The following is a 16362-nucleotide window of genomic DNA, read 5'->3' on the forward strand; positions in this document are numbered from 1 at the left end:
CTGGTCTAAAGTAGTTAAGTGGTTACAAAATCCATATTGTCTGTTTTTAAGGTTAATTTTACTGGATTGGCACAGCTGTAAAACGATACCAAACAGTACCTATCATTATTATCTGGAGTTTGCCTTAAAAATGAGATTACAGAAATACGTGGGTTTATGGATAGCTGTTTTTGGAAACCAGTGACAGCTTTTTATGTCACTTCCACATAAAAGACTTAACGTTATGTGGTTTGTTTCTTTTGCTGCGGGATTCTCGGTTCCCCAATCAGGTATTGAACCCAGGCCACTGCAGTGAAAGCCCAGAGTGCTAACCACTATGCCACCAGGGAATACTATCATTGTTTTCTGTGCACATTGCTATACTATAAGACAATGACAAACACATCAATCAGTTCAGCTCAGTTGCTCAGTTGTGTCTGACTCTTTGCAACCCTATGGACCGCAGCATGCCAGGCCTCCCTGTCCCTTCACCAACTCCTGGAGTTTACTTAAACTCATGTCTGTTGAGTCAATGATGCCATCCAACCATCTAAAAATCCTCTGTTGTCCCCTTCTCCTCCTGCCTTCAATCTCTCCCAACATCAGGGTCTTTTCAAATGAGTCAGTTCTTCGCATCAGGTGGCCCAAGTATTGGAGTTTCAGCTTCAACATCAGTCCTTCCAATGAATATTCAGGACTGATTTTCTTCAGGATGGATTAGTTGGATCTCCTTGCAGTCCAAGGGACTCTCAAGAGTCTTCTCCAACACCACAGTTCAAAAGCATCAATTCTTTGGCGCTCAGCTTTCTTCACCGTCCAGCTCTCACATCCATACATGACCACTGGAAAAACCATAGCCTTGACTAGACGGACCTTTGTTGGCAAAGTAATGTCTCTGCTTTTTAATATGCTGTCTAGGTTGGTCATAACTTTTCTTCCAAGGAGTAAGCATCTTTTAATTTCAGGCTGCAGTTACCATCTGCAGTGATTTTGGAGCTCAAAAAAATATAAGTCTGTCACTGTTTCCACTATTTCCCCATCTATTTGCCATGAAGTGATGGGACCAGATGCCATGATTTTAAGTTTTCTGAATGTTTAGCTTTAAGCCAACTTTTTCACTCTCCTCTTTCACGTTCATCAAGAGGCTCTTTAGTAGTTCTTTGCTTTCTGCCATAAGGGTGATGTCCTCTGCGTATCTGAGGTTATTGAAATTTCTCCCAGCAATCTTGATTCCAGCTTGTGCTTCATCCAGCCTGGCCTTTCTCATGATGTACTCTGCATATAAGTTAAATAAGCAAGGTGACAATATACAGCCTTGACGTACTCCTTTCCCTATTTGGAACCAGTCTGTTGTTCCATGTCCAGTTCTAACTGTTGCTTCCTGACCTGCATACAGATTTCTCAAGAGGAAGGTCAGGTGGTGGTATTCCTATCTCTTTAAGAATCTTCCAGTTTATGGTGATCCACACAGTCAACAGCTTTGGCATAGTCAATAAAGCAGAAATAGATATTTTTCTGGAACTCTCTGGCTTTTTTGATAATCCAGCGGACGTTGGGAATTTGATCCTTGGTTCCTCTTTTCTGAAATCAGCTTGAATATCTGGAAGTTCATGGTTCACGTACTGTTGAAAAGCCTGACTTGGAGAATTTTGAGCATTAATTACTTTACTAGCGTGTGAGATGAGTGCAACTGTGTGGTAGTTTGAGCATTCTTTGGCATTGCCTTTCTTTGAGACTGACTAGAATGAAAACTGACCTTTTCCAGTCCTGTGGCCACTGCTGAGTTTTCCAAATTTGCTGGCATATTGAGTGCAGCAGTTTTACAGCATCTTTTAGGATTTGAAATAGCTCAACTGGAATTCCATCACCTCCACTAGCTTTGTTGTCATGCTTCCTAAGGCCCACTTGACTTTGCATTCCAGAATGTCTAGCTCTAGGTGAGTGATCACACCATTGTGATTATCTGGGTCATGAAGATCTTTTTTGTATAATTCTTCTGTGTATTCTTGCCCCCTCTTCTTTATATCTTCTGCTTCTGTTAGGTCCATACCATTTCTGTCCTTTATTGTTCCCATCTTTGTATGAAATGTTCCCTTGGCATCTCTAATTTTCTTGAAGAGATCTCTAGTCTTTCCCATTCTATTGTTTTCCTCTATTTCTTTGCACTGATCAGTGAGGAAGGCTTTTTTCTCTCTCCTTGCTATTCTTTGTGTTCTTTAAATACATCAGTAGCTCAGTATAAAAAATGTCAGGATTCTAATTCCAAGTTAAGAACTGACAAGAAATGTAACATTTCTAAGTCATCTTTTAGTTTCAAATGAATCTGTTTATATATGCTGCATGCTTTCACTACATTTAGTAACAATTTCACTACAATTAGTAGATTCTGAGGCAGACCTGGGATCTGCATTTTAATGTGGGGGTACCCATCCCTGATCCCCATGCACCCTGGCTGAGGTACTTGTAATTAGCATCAGCAGTTAGGTACAGGCTTATTCTGTGCCAGGGTTGTTCTAGGAATTTTTGTTACATGTTCAGAACTCCTCCTTTCTCCTGCTGGCTTACCTTATGAGAGTACAGGTTCTGTGAGGGAGGAACTGATCCAACTTTCCCTGGGGCCTTTGACTGCTTACAGAAGGCACTCAAGGGACTTCCCTGGCTGTCCAGTGGTTAAGACTGCAGTTCCACTGCAGGGGGCCAGGTTCAACCCCTGGTCCAGAAACTAGGATCCCTCCTGCCGCCAGGTGCGGCCAGAAAAACAATTACAAAGAATAAATAAAGAAGGCATTCAGTGTTTTGAATGAAAAAGGAAATTCCTCAATTACCAAGCATATTAAAGAACTGCTCATGTGCAACTTAACTTTAACGTTTTATTTTGTGTAAAAAAGGGCAAATTTAGTGAATTATTTTCATCTTGTACACAAAGTTATAATTTTAATGCTTTTAACACATCCATGCTGAAAATTTTCAATTTGGTAAAAATGAAAGGAACATAAATTTCTCCAAAGGAATTTTGCACGCCATTATATATACACTTCATGAGAAAGTTTCAAACACTTTCTCAATGATCACAAGTTACCAAGAAAATAAAAGATTAAATTTGTACAGATATTGATCTATACATCAAATACATACAGAAATGATGTAAAAACCTTATGCAGTTTACTTTGACCTCTGTCCTCAAAAGATTTGCCCAGGGACAGATGCTTTTCTTTTGTATAAATGACTGTGGCTTTATTTAAAATATGAAAATCAAAGGAAGAAACCCAGTTTAATCACAGTATTTTTAAAATCCCTTCCCAATAGTAAAGAATCATTACCAAATATATAGCACCATAATACAAATATTGATGGGAGAGGGTATTCACATCACACAAAATGAATAATAATAAAAACAAACAAACACTGAAAACCCGTGTTAGTATCCATAGAATAAGAAGTTGATAACAGCTTTAGCTTTCCTCATACACAGCAAGGAAAAAGTTAAAGAGTTTAAACTACCAAAAATCCCCAAATAATCCTAACAGGAAAAAAAAACAAGAACAAACCCAAGGTCAGCAGTATATTTGAACCGTAAGAGAACGGGGCTACTGAGTTGTACACTTGGAGTTGTGGCTAAGACATAAATCTCCTCTGCCACCAACTCATTTTCTGTTCTTTCGGCAGTAGGAGTTAAGAGCCTCAACAGTGAAGAGGGCTTCAGATTGAGTTTATCTGGTACAAAGTCCTTACCATGACCATGTTGGTCATGGGATTAAGACAAGAAACACTTCATAAATATTAATACGTGGCAAATTTGAAAACAGCCTGGCTTTGCTGTAAAATTAGAAGCTTATAAAATCTGGCTACAAATGAGCATTTCACAGAACTAATTACCAGGCTCCAAATCAAATCCCTCCTGGTTTATTCAGTTCCCCATAGAGCTCTTAAGCTCAGGGTACTGTTAAAGCACACGCTACAACTGGCTTCTTGTGCCCATAACATGGAATCGGAGTCCTGGGTTTAAATTCACTGAGCCTGAGAAAAAAGACTGTTGTAACCTTTGCTTTAGAAGTCTTCCAGGCTTTAAGTTCATGGGAAGATTCTTAAAAGTTGAAGATTTGGGAAGTTGAAGATTTATGTCACATTTACAGTAGGTCCCTCTCAGTAATGTTTAAGATAAATATCCAGTAATTTAACAGCTGAATTCACATATGTTTGACATGTAAGAATCAACCTGGCATTGATATGACTTGCATTTATGCCCCTAAAGAGACAGTATTAAGAAATGTTGACATGCAATTCCATACATTCTTACACTATAAAGTAACAAATTTTACTTCCAGTAGCAACTACAAAACCTTATGATATTAACCCCTCTTGCATAGAATGAGGTAAACCTGTGCATATTACCAATGCTATTATTCCCAAAAGTAGAGCAATATTTTAGAAAATAAATTGCTGGTTTTTAATGTTCTATGCATTTTAAAATTCAAACAAAAAAAATCTTACCTAATATAGTCTCCTGGGGCTTTCCATTAACATTTTTTAAAGCATTCCATAGGCTGAAGGATTGTAGAGGTTAATCATTTTGATTAATTTCTAATTAGCCCTACCAATTTCCAGAGGAGATGGTTAATATTACCACTCTGAAGAGGCCAGGCTAATACCCAGAAGCACTTCTACAACAGATGCAATTAATTCCTGAGAGTTTAGTTTATGAACCTCACTGGTAAATGCTAAAGCTCTCTCATTCAGTCACAACTCAGTCAGAAAAATGCAGAGAGCAAATCTTTCACCAATTTACCCTTACATCCTTTTTTAAACGAAGCCATGTGAATTTAAAAATAGGGAATGTTTCAAATGGTCCAAATCAGTTATTACTGTTAAAATTAAATCTGAATACAGTTAAAGACAATTCATACATACATATATATATATATATATATATATATATATATATATATGGAATTTTAAGATTAAATTCTCTTTCAAATTAGTTTTCTGACAAATCCAGGATAGTCAAAAGCAGAGCAGGAATGATTTTGAAATCTAGACTTATCTTGGCTTAAAACAACTGTTACAATAATTTTGATTCTCCTGGTAATATAGAACATATAAGTTTTGGGGTGTAGTTATACAACTATTATCTCACAGATGGAGAGAAATGGCAGAGAACTAATGAGAATTCCTTTTGTGGGATATTTTTTAGTAAGGAAAATAAAATAAACTTAGGACAATATTGCATTTTCCCCAATCCCTCAACATGTAGACCGAGATCTTGTATATCTTGTCAACCATTCCAGTTTAACACTTTAGTGTTAGGATAATTTTACTCATTTTTAATTAAAAGAGAACATATAAAAGTATCCAGAGTTCTTCCAGTTTCATACAGAACTCCAAATAAATTTTCACAGAATGAAACACTTCTGTACAAATATTTAAAATGGGCTGCAATAAAATCCCAACAAGCAGAATTAATTACCCTTCCATGATTTATGTGGTGATGAGCTCTCCACAGGGGGGATTCGGTTGCATATTCTGCAGCAGAGGAAGCTGGAGATGTGACTGGCCTAACTTCTAAAATCCCAAAATCTCCCAACAGGTACCAAAAAGGTTCATTAGTAATGACAGTTCGTTTGCATTTACAACAGTATCTTTCTTAAGTCATTTCCTTCAATCCTGCTACCTAAACTTTAATCTTACCAAAAAAGTTAGAATTTCAATTCTTGTTAACAATGCACATAAATCCAAACTTGGAAAATATTACAAAATTCTTTCAAAAGCTTCAAATACAACACAAAAATTGTCCATCTTTATAAATTGAAAAATTTCCCCCCAAGGCTAAAATAGTTTCCCTACCCACTTGAAAAATCTGGAACTGAAATTTTCTATGTTTAGCAAAATGTCCCAGTAGAATAGCCCCACTGTACAGCTGGATTGATTATAAAATCAGTCCTGTGTAAAATTCTTTCCCTCCCACCCTCAGTTTCTGAGTAACCTCAAGGCTCTTGTTTGATGTAAAAGTTGGCAGAGCCATTGCTTTCCTGATCAGATGCTCCTTGAAGGAAACTATAATCCTCTCCATCTATCAACTCCTCTTTCAGCTGCAATGTAGTCACTGCAAGAAAGAGATAAATATACAAGATGTTATTAAGTCTTTCTGGAATATTCAGATTGCTTTTAATCTTCATGTTCCACCAGCTTTATAGTTAGTAAGAGGCTTCTTCATGTCTTCAATAATTTTAAAACTAACTCCCCCTTAAGGAGGAGCATTTAATTACTTTTAATTTTCAAAGTGTATTTGTAATTGAGAAAAGTTTCAAAAAAAAAACACTACAAATTGGACACTGCACAAATGAATACTGTCAATGAAATGTTGAAGGTAATAGTGATCACTAACTTGACGAATTTTTCTCATGATAAAGTATTCACTTTAATGTCAATGCCTATATAAATGTTGTATTTTTTGGATAGTTCTGAACTATAGTAAGTAACACAATAAATATGACTTTAATATGTTATCTCCAAGAAGTACCTTTGTTAAAGACTCTTCATAAAAAAAAGATAAAATCTAATTTTAAAATAGTACTAAAAATAAAATACATGGTCTACATATAATTTATATATTATAAAAATAAATAATAAACCCAACAGTAAAAACATCTGTATTAAAACTAAAATCAAGAAAAACTTAAGGAATCATTTCAGGTAAAATAGAAATTGATTGACATCAGCAGTGTGAAAGTCACTGGTATAAAACACCTAACACTTGGAATTCCCTAGCGTCCAGGGGTTAGGACTCTGCTTTCACTGCTGAGGGCATGGGTTCAATCCCTGGTTGGGTAACTAAGATCCTGCAAGCCTCGCAGTGCAGCTAAAAAAGAAAACAAAAACAAAATGGCTAACATTACCACTGCGATCACTTAATAGTAGCCTGTCCAAATTTTTATCTGAAGACTTGCAGTTTCATTCTCAGATTTTCCTATCTTCTTTTATAAACATCTCTTAAGTTACCTCAACACAATTTGCCAGTAACTTCAGATTGCCCTAAATACTTGCCCTGAGGCCCACCCTCTACTTCATATTAGAACTCTGTTAAGAAAAAATTACTTTCTTACTTAAAAAAAAATTCATTTTTTTGGATTGCACTGGGTCTTCATTGCTGCACACGGGCTTCCTCTGGTTTTGGCTTGCGGGGGCTAGTCTTTGTTGTGGTGCCTGGGCTTCTCATTCTGGTGGCTTCTGTTGCAGAGCATGGGCTCTGTGTGTGCAGGCTTCAGTAGCTGTGGTACATGGGCTTAATTGTTCTGTGGCATGTGGAATCTTCCGGGATCAGGGATCAAACTCACATTCCCTACTTTGGCAAGGGGTTCTTATCCACTGGACACCAGGGAATTCCCTAAAAGGGCTACTTTTAAAGTCAAATGATGATAGAAAAACACTTTGTGTCTTGATTTCAGTTATAAAAGATTAGTTTCAAAAACAAAGGTCTTTGACATCTTATTTGGTAATTTAAAGAATAATCTTCTGCATTTTCCTGGTGGCACAGTGATAAAAATCCACCTGCCAATGCAGAAGACACAGGTTCGATCTCTGGTCTGGGAAGATCCCATATGCTGTGGGCAACTAAGCCTGTGTGCCACAACTGTTGAGCATGTGCTCTAGAGCCCAGGAGACACAGCTACTGAGCCCATGGGCTGCAATTACTGAAGCTAGTGCTCCCTAGAGCTTGTGCTCCACAATAAGAGAAGCCACCACAGTAAGTCTGTGCACCGCAAGAGAGTAGCCCCTGTTCACCACAACTAGAGAAAAGCCTGTACAGCAATGAAGACACCACATAGCCAAGAATAAATAAATCATCTTTAAAAAACAAGGAAGAAAGAGAGTAAAAACAAGCATAATCTTCTGAGATATGCTAACTCATTTTATTTTGCTTTGGTAATGGTGTTAAAAAATTTAAGTCCAAAGACAGAAAAGTGAATACACTATTTCTATAATAATAGCAAAACACATACCAATCAGACTGCTGAAAGGTAAAGCAAACACGATTGACTGCTTGCTTTCTTTAAAAAATCCTTTAAAAATTACTTAGTATGAAAAAAATGCTTTTATGGAAGATATCAAACACATAACAGTATCCTTCTCATCAAACCAACATGCATTAATTGTTAAGGACATTTGGACATGAAAATAAACACATGGAAAAGGAAAAAAAAAACAAATTTCATTAAAGGTGCAGTACCCACAATAAAAGGTTGATTAAAACAATATCTTGTTATATGATGATCAGATGGCTAAATGAATGAGAAAATAATTACTGTGTTTTAAGACCAAATATGTTCCATTCAAATGGATGTTTGTTTTTGCTTTTTTTTTTAAATGTAAGAAAATTAAATTGAGATTCTAAAGCACATCCTGAAACTATTTGCACTTATTACTAACAACAAAGTTCTGGGTTATGCTTCTACTCATGTTAATATATGGAAACAATGTTCTAAAAAAACATAACTCAAGATAAACATGAAACATTCACTGAGATGTGGGATGTTTTATCTAAAGTTTCAGAGTTTTCATGGAACCTAAAATAAAGCCTGTCTGGTATCTTCACGCTCATCATTTCTTCTTTACAGGCCTTACTGTCAATGAATGATGGATGAAATAAAATAGACCCTGTGGCTGATATCACTTTCTACACAAACACATTTTCTTGGCTCTGTTTTTTAAAGGAAGTTACTTTGCTGACTCTAATCACTAACATTTCAGGAGATAAACAGAAATCACACTTTCCTAGTTAGAAGTCCATAAATAGTAAACTCTTGCAAAAGCTAAACGCACTATAGCTTTCAGATAGTTAGATCAGCAACACAGTCCCTACACAGTTTCACCAGAGTAAAATCACACAAAGTCCCACAAATGTGCCCCCAGCTCAGAAGACACACATGATAAACTCTAGTGGAAGGGGAAGTCATTAGGAGGCCTTGTGGGCTCTACCCTGTATGTCTACTCCAAGTTCCTCAGTTTTACCAATCCGAAAAGTCAAGTTCTCTCACAAAATGTGACATACAACTTCAAAATCAGCCTAATGCGTAAAACAAAACAAAACATCTAAAATGCAGTAAAAATCAAATATATTCAGAATTCACAATATCTTCAGTTAGTTAAGTTACAGAAGACTTTAATACTAACAAGTACAAAAGGAAAACAAGGTAAAAAGACCAACAAGGAGCTGAAATGCTCTTTTGATATTTGAAAGTATTAAAGAGCAGATAAACTTGGATTTGCAGTCCTAATCCATTTCTTACACAAAGAGGTACTGTAATTTTTTCTAGATATAAAGATATGAGAGTGATCTTCAGAGAAACAGACTGGGAAGGATAAAGATCACCTAATATACTGTTTAAGAAGGCAAAAGCTAAACAACACATCCTTAAATGAAAAAAAAAAGGAAAAAAAAAAGGCTGATGACAACTTCAGGTGCAAAAATTTAGCAAACAGAGCAACGAGAAGAAAATAGAGCTAGACACTAAGTCTCATCAGGGTTTTCAACAGGGATTTGAAAGAATGAAAGCTTTTTAAAGAATGAAAATTAGACGAAAAAATTTAGTTTACAAGTAATAGGGCACATGGCAGAATATATGCCAAATTAGATACAACTTTGATGCTATTTGATCTGTACTCATATCTAAGATTCATCATATGCAAGTGAAGATTCTCTGACATTCTATGGTAACATGTTTGTTCTTAGCAATGATAAAGGGCAGTCTTCCTTACTCTACCAGCTTATCCTAACCAATTCAACTCGAATTAAACAGTAATCACTGTACATATTTTATGTTTATACAGAAACAAATTTCACTCAAATTCAATACCAAAATTATACAGGTATTTTATTTCCAAATTCATGTTATTCAACTAAGACTGTGGTAAATGTTACTACCAGAACCAAAATTACACAGGAATACAAAACACATCTGTTTATTGAATGAGATGCTAATGGGATGCTATGAAGAAAGCCTCATTTTTGGATCTGATTAATCATATTGATCCCTTATAGCATATTTCTCCCTGAAGTCAAGTCACACAGAATTCTGCAATGGAAAATGTTCAACCATTTTAACAAAACCATGAAATAGTATAAGTTATCTCACAAATTCCGTAAGCTGAAATTACAGCTTTACTTGAATTTGAAGCTCAAAAGTGGCTTATAACAAAATAAAAATCCTTTCCTGATTATTCATTTTCGTGAAGTAACTACCAAGGACTAGTGAAAATGAATTTTTTAGTTAAAAGAAAAAGAAAAATTTGATGAGTCAGCATCTGTCATGCGAGACCATGCTTTGTCTCCCACCACCCTAACCCAGACTTTGACCCTCTGCAGTACCTGAAGTGTTGATGTGACTAATTACCTGTTTTGAGGCTGGGACTGAACTCTTGGCTAGTTCGCGGAGGTGGGAAGGCCTCCGGGGCTGTCTGTGCTGGAAGGGTTCGATATGGAGGAGGAGTCAACTCTTCGTCACCAGAGAAGCTCCTCCGCACCCCACCTGTCATGAGCAGGCTTGACAAACTGACAGGCTTCTTCCCAACTGGCATCTTCCTCTCTAAATATCAAGTTAAACTAAAGTAAGCTTTTACTTACATGCGTGGGAAGAAAAGTGTATCATAACTAGGAAAGGTTGTATTGCAGAGGATACTGTGAAAAGAGAACCAACTATGCAAGGTTTGTATTTTTGAAAACAAGGATGTGTGTGTGTCTGTGTGTGTTGGGGAACGGATGATAGGGGAGATTAGTGTGAGTCTAGCGATCCTGGTTCTTGACTCTGTAATCAATTTAAAACAAAACAAAGCAAAATGAATGACAGAGCACTGAGTGTGGAGAACAGCTAGCTGGCTAACTACTTTCAAGTAAAATTTTAGTTTGAGTGGGACTGAAAATCCAAGGGCAGAGAGAATTTTAAAGCCCTTCTTGTAGGTATTTCACTGTGCCCATATAAGCCCAAACACTGTCCTTCAGGGAGAAATCAAACAGCTTAATTAATGAATTACACAAGTGGCAGAATTTTACTGGTATGAAATATGTTTCCCTAACTTTTGGTTTATAATTCACTCTTTTAGAAAAAAATTCTTACTCTGAAAAGCAGTTCTAAAATTTAAAGATTTGTGGCCTGCAAGATCTTAAGCAATCTAATTTCTTTGAAACAGCCTTTGGTTATAGTTTCATTAGCACACATAACCCTTCAAAGACTTTTACAATACTTTCACCACCAACAAAAAAATAAGCTTTGCAAAGACTGAACAATCAAGCATACCGCATTTATCTGGTTAAAAACTGAAGGATACTTACAGATCTTTGTGACTGTAAGTTATACCTGTTTTATTCCAGAGTTAACAAATAACTCAGGAAAGAGCAATCAGAAATTTGCTTTGCAAAGTCATAACTAAAAGACAAATCTAAGTCAGACAGTATTAATATGTAAAATGATCTGGAAACCAAGTTCCTATGAGTACACATTCAACTCTCAAACCAAAATCACCTGTAGCATTCATTTAGATGAAAAAGTCTAATGTACTACACACTTGGGAGGTAAAAATGCAAGAAGAATCTTCAATTCTCTACTACTTACAACAGCCCCCGAAGATGGTACAGAAATGAGTGCTGGTTTCCTGCTCTAGAATTATTAAACTTTGAGAAAAAAACACTTTTCAGATTGGACAGATCATGTGTATACAACAGTCTATATGATCCTCTTGACAGAACATTCTTATTGTGCAAAAGCACTAGTTAATAGTTATCCCTTTACAGCATGAACACAGCTAATTAAAAAACAGGCTAGAACAATGAAGTCAATCAATTATTTTTATAAAAAATAAGCCCTACCAAAGAACATACCAGTAGATGATTTTAGGTTGTACAAAGATCAGAGTCATAAGATGAAACAACAGAGCTAGGATATAATAATCTGTAGACAAACTTATAAACAAAAGGTTTTGTGGTCTATCTGACTGATAAAAATCTGCATGCAATGGATGACTCAAGGTTCCTGGACCCCAGGTTCTTTCTTATTTTGAAATTTCTAATAAACTATTTGTTGAGTAATGTGAAAAAATAAAAGGAATAGGCAGTATCTTAAAATGAAGAATGCTTTTCATTCACACATGACTACAATTCCTTATCCTGAATTCCAAAATTCAAAGTTTTTTTTGGGCAACAACATCAGACCTCACTTGGTGATACTATTTATAATAATCTTTATTTGGCCTATTAAATGTTACTATTTATAAATATTCCGCTTCAAAGTGCCGCAGAGTCTGCAAGGGGTGTTACATAATATATGCTACACAGACTGTACTTCTTTTAAAAAAAACCCCAGAATTCTAAATTCCAAAGTGCATTTGATCTCTAGGATTTCTAATAAGGGACTGTGAGTCTATAGTTTTTTCTTTTCTATGTCCAAAAGACAATTTAAAGGCATTTGAGATGATGTCGCAATATTAGAGTTATTAAAATATTAAATAATGTGTTCTAGTTTTAAATTCATTTTTTCAGCTAATCCAGAAATCCAATAATGTCACTAAATGGGACATTTAGTGACACACATTATTAAATGTCACTAAAAACTGGGACACTGATATTATCACTTCATTAGTTTCATATTTCTTCCCATGTCCCTAGCCTGTTAATTCAAAATGATTAAACCCCATAAACCATAACAAACCCAGTAAGAGTCACACTGAGAGAGGTATGTGAACTGTGTATACAATGCTCAGAAATTTGTTCTAAAAGATGTCATAAAGTCACTGAGTAGTAAAAAACATTCTTAAATTCAACACATTGCAAAGAAAATCCTGAAATCTCAAATTCTTGTCCAATTAAATGTAAAGACAGGCCAAAGCAGCCTGTACTAATTCAGTCTTAGAGAAAGCTCAGTGATCACACCTGCTGTGGTTAGTCCACTGACATGAAGTTACCACATGACTTCTTGCTAATCAATTCCTGATAAATTGGAAATCATTTTAATCTGCCTGGTCTGGCAATGTTCTCTGGAGTTCTTTTAGGTAAATATCAACCATGGTAAGCAGCTAGTAAGCAAAATAATTCTGGCTCTACGGGAGGCTTATGTCTACGATATAAAAGAGATAGGTCTTGATGGTTATCACTATTGTGAGACCAATTTGGGTTTCATGTAGGGAAGAAACGAAGCACCATTGTAGTGGCTGCTGTAAGTCCCCAATAAAAAAAAGAAAAACAAAATAACTTTATCTTAGGATAAAATATTCCATGACAAGTTTCACAAAGAGAAAAAATCTGTAGCTTTCTATGATGGAGGGGGAAAGATTTTAAAAGAATCAAAGCTATCAATATATTTTATATTATTTTGGCTATTAATACCAGTTATCATTCATTGTAAGATAAAATATTGTCAGAAAGCATATTAAGATTTTCTTAAGCTTGATTTTGTTAGCTATCAATTTGAATTTCATTTTTCTTTTATTTTTTTAACTTGAATTTCTGTTAAGTATCATTTTAGAAAGAGATTTTTGGTTTAGAAGGATAGGTTTTTTAGTCTCCAAGTCTACTGTAAGCACCAAGCATGTTTGTATTTTTAATAAAAAAATTTTTAAAAAGGATTAATTTTCAGGTTTACATATTACTTCAAGAATCATTCATAGACTCTACTCTTTACCATCTATTAAACATTATGGTAGTAATTTCTCCTGTCAATCAACGACAAGTGCTTCTCATTTTGAAAAAGTCTGCCTTTTATGGCATACTGCACCTTTAAGCATAATACAGAATGCACATTTATCAGCTCTCACAAGGGATACCATTTCTATGCAAGGATACCAAGACCCCAGTTGGTTAACAAGTTAGGAAATGTATATAAACACCATGTGGTGACCCACTTTTCTTATGTCCTTTGTATTGCTGGGACTTAGTCTTTTTCTTCTGTTTTGATGAACCTGACTGGCTTTCTCTTGATGCTGAAAAATAAAGAAGAAAATTGACATAAGATAATTTCTTACAACTCTCGATACAACTCAGATGAACTACCTTTACCAAGACCATGATGTTTATAAAAGTACACAATGCTTCGAAAATAAGGATACTTGTTCCTGCAAAACTATGAACCTCAATACCAGACAGATTCCATTATTTATTCAATAAGCACTTCTTATATACTAATAATTTTACCCTGTAACTTTAAACTCACTAAAGGAAGTCTAGTTTAATTTGGTGGGTGTTCTTAATGTTGTGTTTCTATAGTCATTAAGCAACTGACTATTGAGTTCACACTGCCACTGCACACATGATCTGAGTCTGTGATATCACAGTTGAGTCTTAAGATCTTACCTGGCAACCAATCAGACATAGGTATATTCCTGTCCTGTGAGCTCACAAGATGATTTATGTGAGACAGTCCTTGGAGAATTGCTGATTTTTACAAAAGGACACCTTTTCTGTATACCAACTTACACTGTGATGCTGGAGGCTGTAGTTGATATCCAGTTAATTGACACCACCCTACAGGGTAGAGGTCAGGGGACTCACAGTCTACCCACTGATCATATTCTTCTTCCCATCCATCAAAATGTATCCTCAAGAGACGATGAATAATTCGAGTTACTGTGGCTACACATATTAACCGTGGCTCCATGAGATCCACTGCTTCTAATTTCATTCCGACACGAAATCCGTGATTTGGAACATCCTAACATGGAGAAGCAAAACATTAACACTGGTGAAAAGAAGAATGTATAACTCCATCATCATTAAGAAAGAAAAAAAGAGAAGCAACATAACCAATTAACAATTTAGACCAAAAAAACCCAAATAATTATTGAAACATATGAAGGTGAAGCATGTAAGAACTAGTTAGGAAATGCATTCATTCCTAATAATGAAACAAAGTTTGGAAACAAATTTCAACTCCTACGTAAAGGAAATACCTACATTGTTTAACTAATATGTATGTGTTTATTTAAATTTACCTTATTAAACAGTTTTACTGGTGCTGCAATGGAGCCAGTTTCCCTGAGGTAGTCAAACCATTTAAAAGGAAGCTTTGTGTAACCTGGAAAACACAACTGGTTTAACTAAAAGTTCATTTAAAATTAGTGTAATATAAAAATGCAGGTATAAACTAATTCAGTACACATTACAATCTCATGCACTAATGCTGTAGAGTACAATAATTCTTCCCTGTTATATGGCTCTTCCTGTTTTTATAGACAGAAACAGGTGCACCCACGTATCCTACAAGAACTAGACTTTTGCTTTTCAATCCTAGGCTTAGAATAGTCTAACATTTAATATTTTTCAGTAATATTTTTCTTTCTTTGTAAGAAAGAACAGTGGCTGGGCAAATACTGTTTTTACAGTCTTCTGCTTTGGCTTTTCTCCTTCTTAAGAGAAAAATCCAAGGCTCAGATATTGAAATTAGGAAAGTCACTGGTTAAGCCATATGAACTATTTAAGGCTGTCATTTTTTAAAAAGTCATATGGCAATTTTTATTTTTTTTGGCAATACCACCTGCCTTGTGAGATCTTAATTTCCTAACCAGGGATTGAACCCAGGGCCCTGACAGTGAAAGCTCCAAGTCCTAACAACTGCACTGCCAGGGAGCTTCCTCATATAGTAATCTAAAGATGAACCTTGCTTTCTCTCAAAGGCTAAAGTCTTTTTTTAAAAAAAAGTTTATGTATGCGATAGCCCTTGGAGCCTACATCATCATCTCAACAGGGCTTGAGAATACCAATTTTTATTATAAAATGTACAAATGCTCAGTAAAAATTCCACACCAATTTAATTTATTCAAGCTAGCTAGGTTACAGGTCTTTATGTTTTCAGACACCCCATAGCTCTTGATATAAACATATACATATGTAACACACACAGTTTATATATACATATTATATTTTCATATAGCAAGTAATCTAGGGCTAAAAATAAAAAGAAATCTAGGGCTATGGTAAATGGTGTAAACAGGTACCAGGTAAAAAGAAAACAAGGATGAAAACCCAGTGTATATATTAGAATAAAGTACCTCTGGGTGGAGTGAGTTCAATCATGTTAATTTCACAGAAACCAACAGGGAAAATAGAAGGGGAGGTTGCATGATAACAGAACCAGTCAGATCCATCTGCTGCTTCTGAGCCATCGATCCCAATCATCAGGAATCCATCAGCTAGCACCTTTTAAATTAAGAGAATTCCAAGTATTTAAAATTAGGTACCACTAGTATAAAAATGATGCTTTAAGTGACATTCTAAAAGAAAGCAAAATCTATTACATAAAGATCTCGTAAAAGTGAGAAATGTTTACTGAATTCTCTTAAATAACTGAAATTATAATGAAAAAAAAATCTGTGTAAATTCTAGTGTGTGCCAGAAATAAAAGCATG

General features: G+C 35.4%; 1 protein-coding gene across 50 annotated transcripts in view; it reads right to left on the reverse strand.

Moving 5' to 3' along the window:
- Positions 1–5279: 5279 nt before the first annotated feature.
- Positions 5280–16362, reverse strand: part of MBTD1 (mbt domain containing 1) — a 63894-nt gene continuing 52811 nt past the window's right edge. For 33 of the 50 annotated variants that reach the window (XM_081583355.1, XM_081583347.1, XM_081583352.1 and 30 more), the window contains 5 exons: positions 16006–16153; positions 14950–15032; positions 14435–14669; positions 13864–13941; positions 5280–6079 (listed from right to left, as the gene is read on the reverse strand). In XM_081583355.1, the coding sequence (XP_081439481.1) occupies positions 5961–6079; positions 13864–13941; positions 14435–14669; positions 14950–15032; positions 16006–16153 (663 nt within the window). In that variant the 3' untranslated portion in view covers positions 5280–5960. Of the gene's footprint in view, positions 6080–7359; positions 10560–13863; positions 13942–14434; positions 14670–14949; positions 15033–16005; positions 16154–16362 lie in introns of those variants that run through there. The other 17 variants (XM_081583326.1, XM_081583319.1, XM_081583324.1 and 14 more) reach the window with 1 other exon arrangement.

Source organism: Giraffa tippelskirchi, chromosome 3 (assembly GCF_054371585.1).
Source record: "Giraffa tippelskirchi isolate mGirTip1 chromosome 3, T2T-mGirTip1v1.2.pri, whole genome shotgun sequence".
Taxonomy (NCBI): domain Eukaryota; kingdom Metazoa; phylum Chordata; class Mammalia; order Artiodactyla; family Giraffidae; genus Giraffa; species Giraffa tippelskirchi.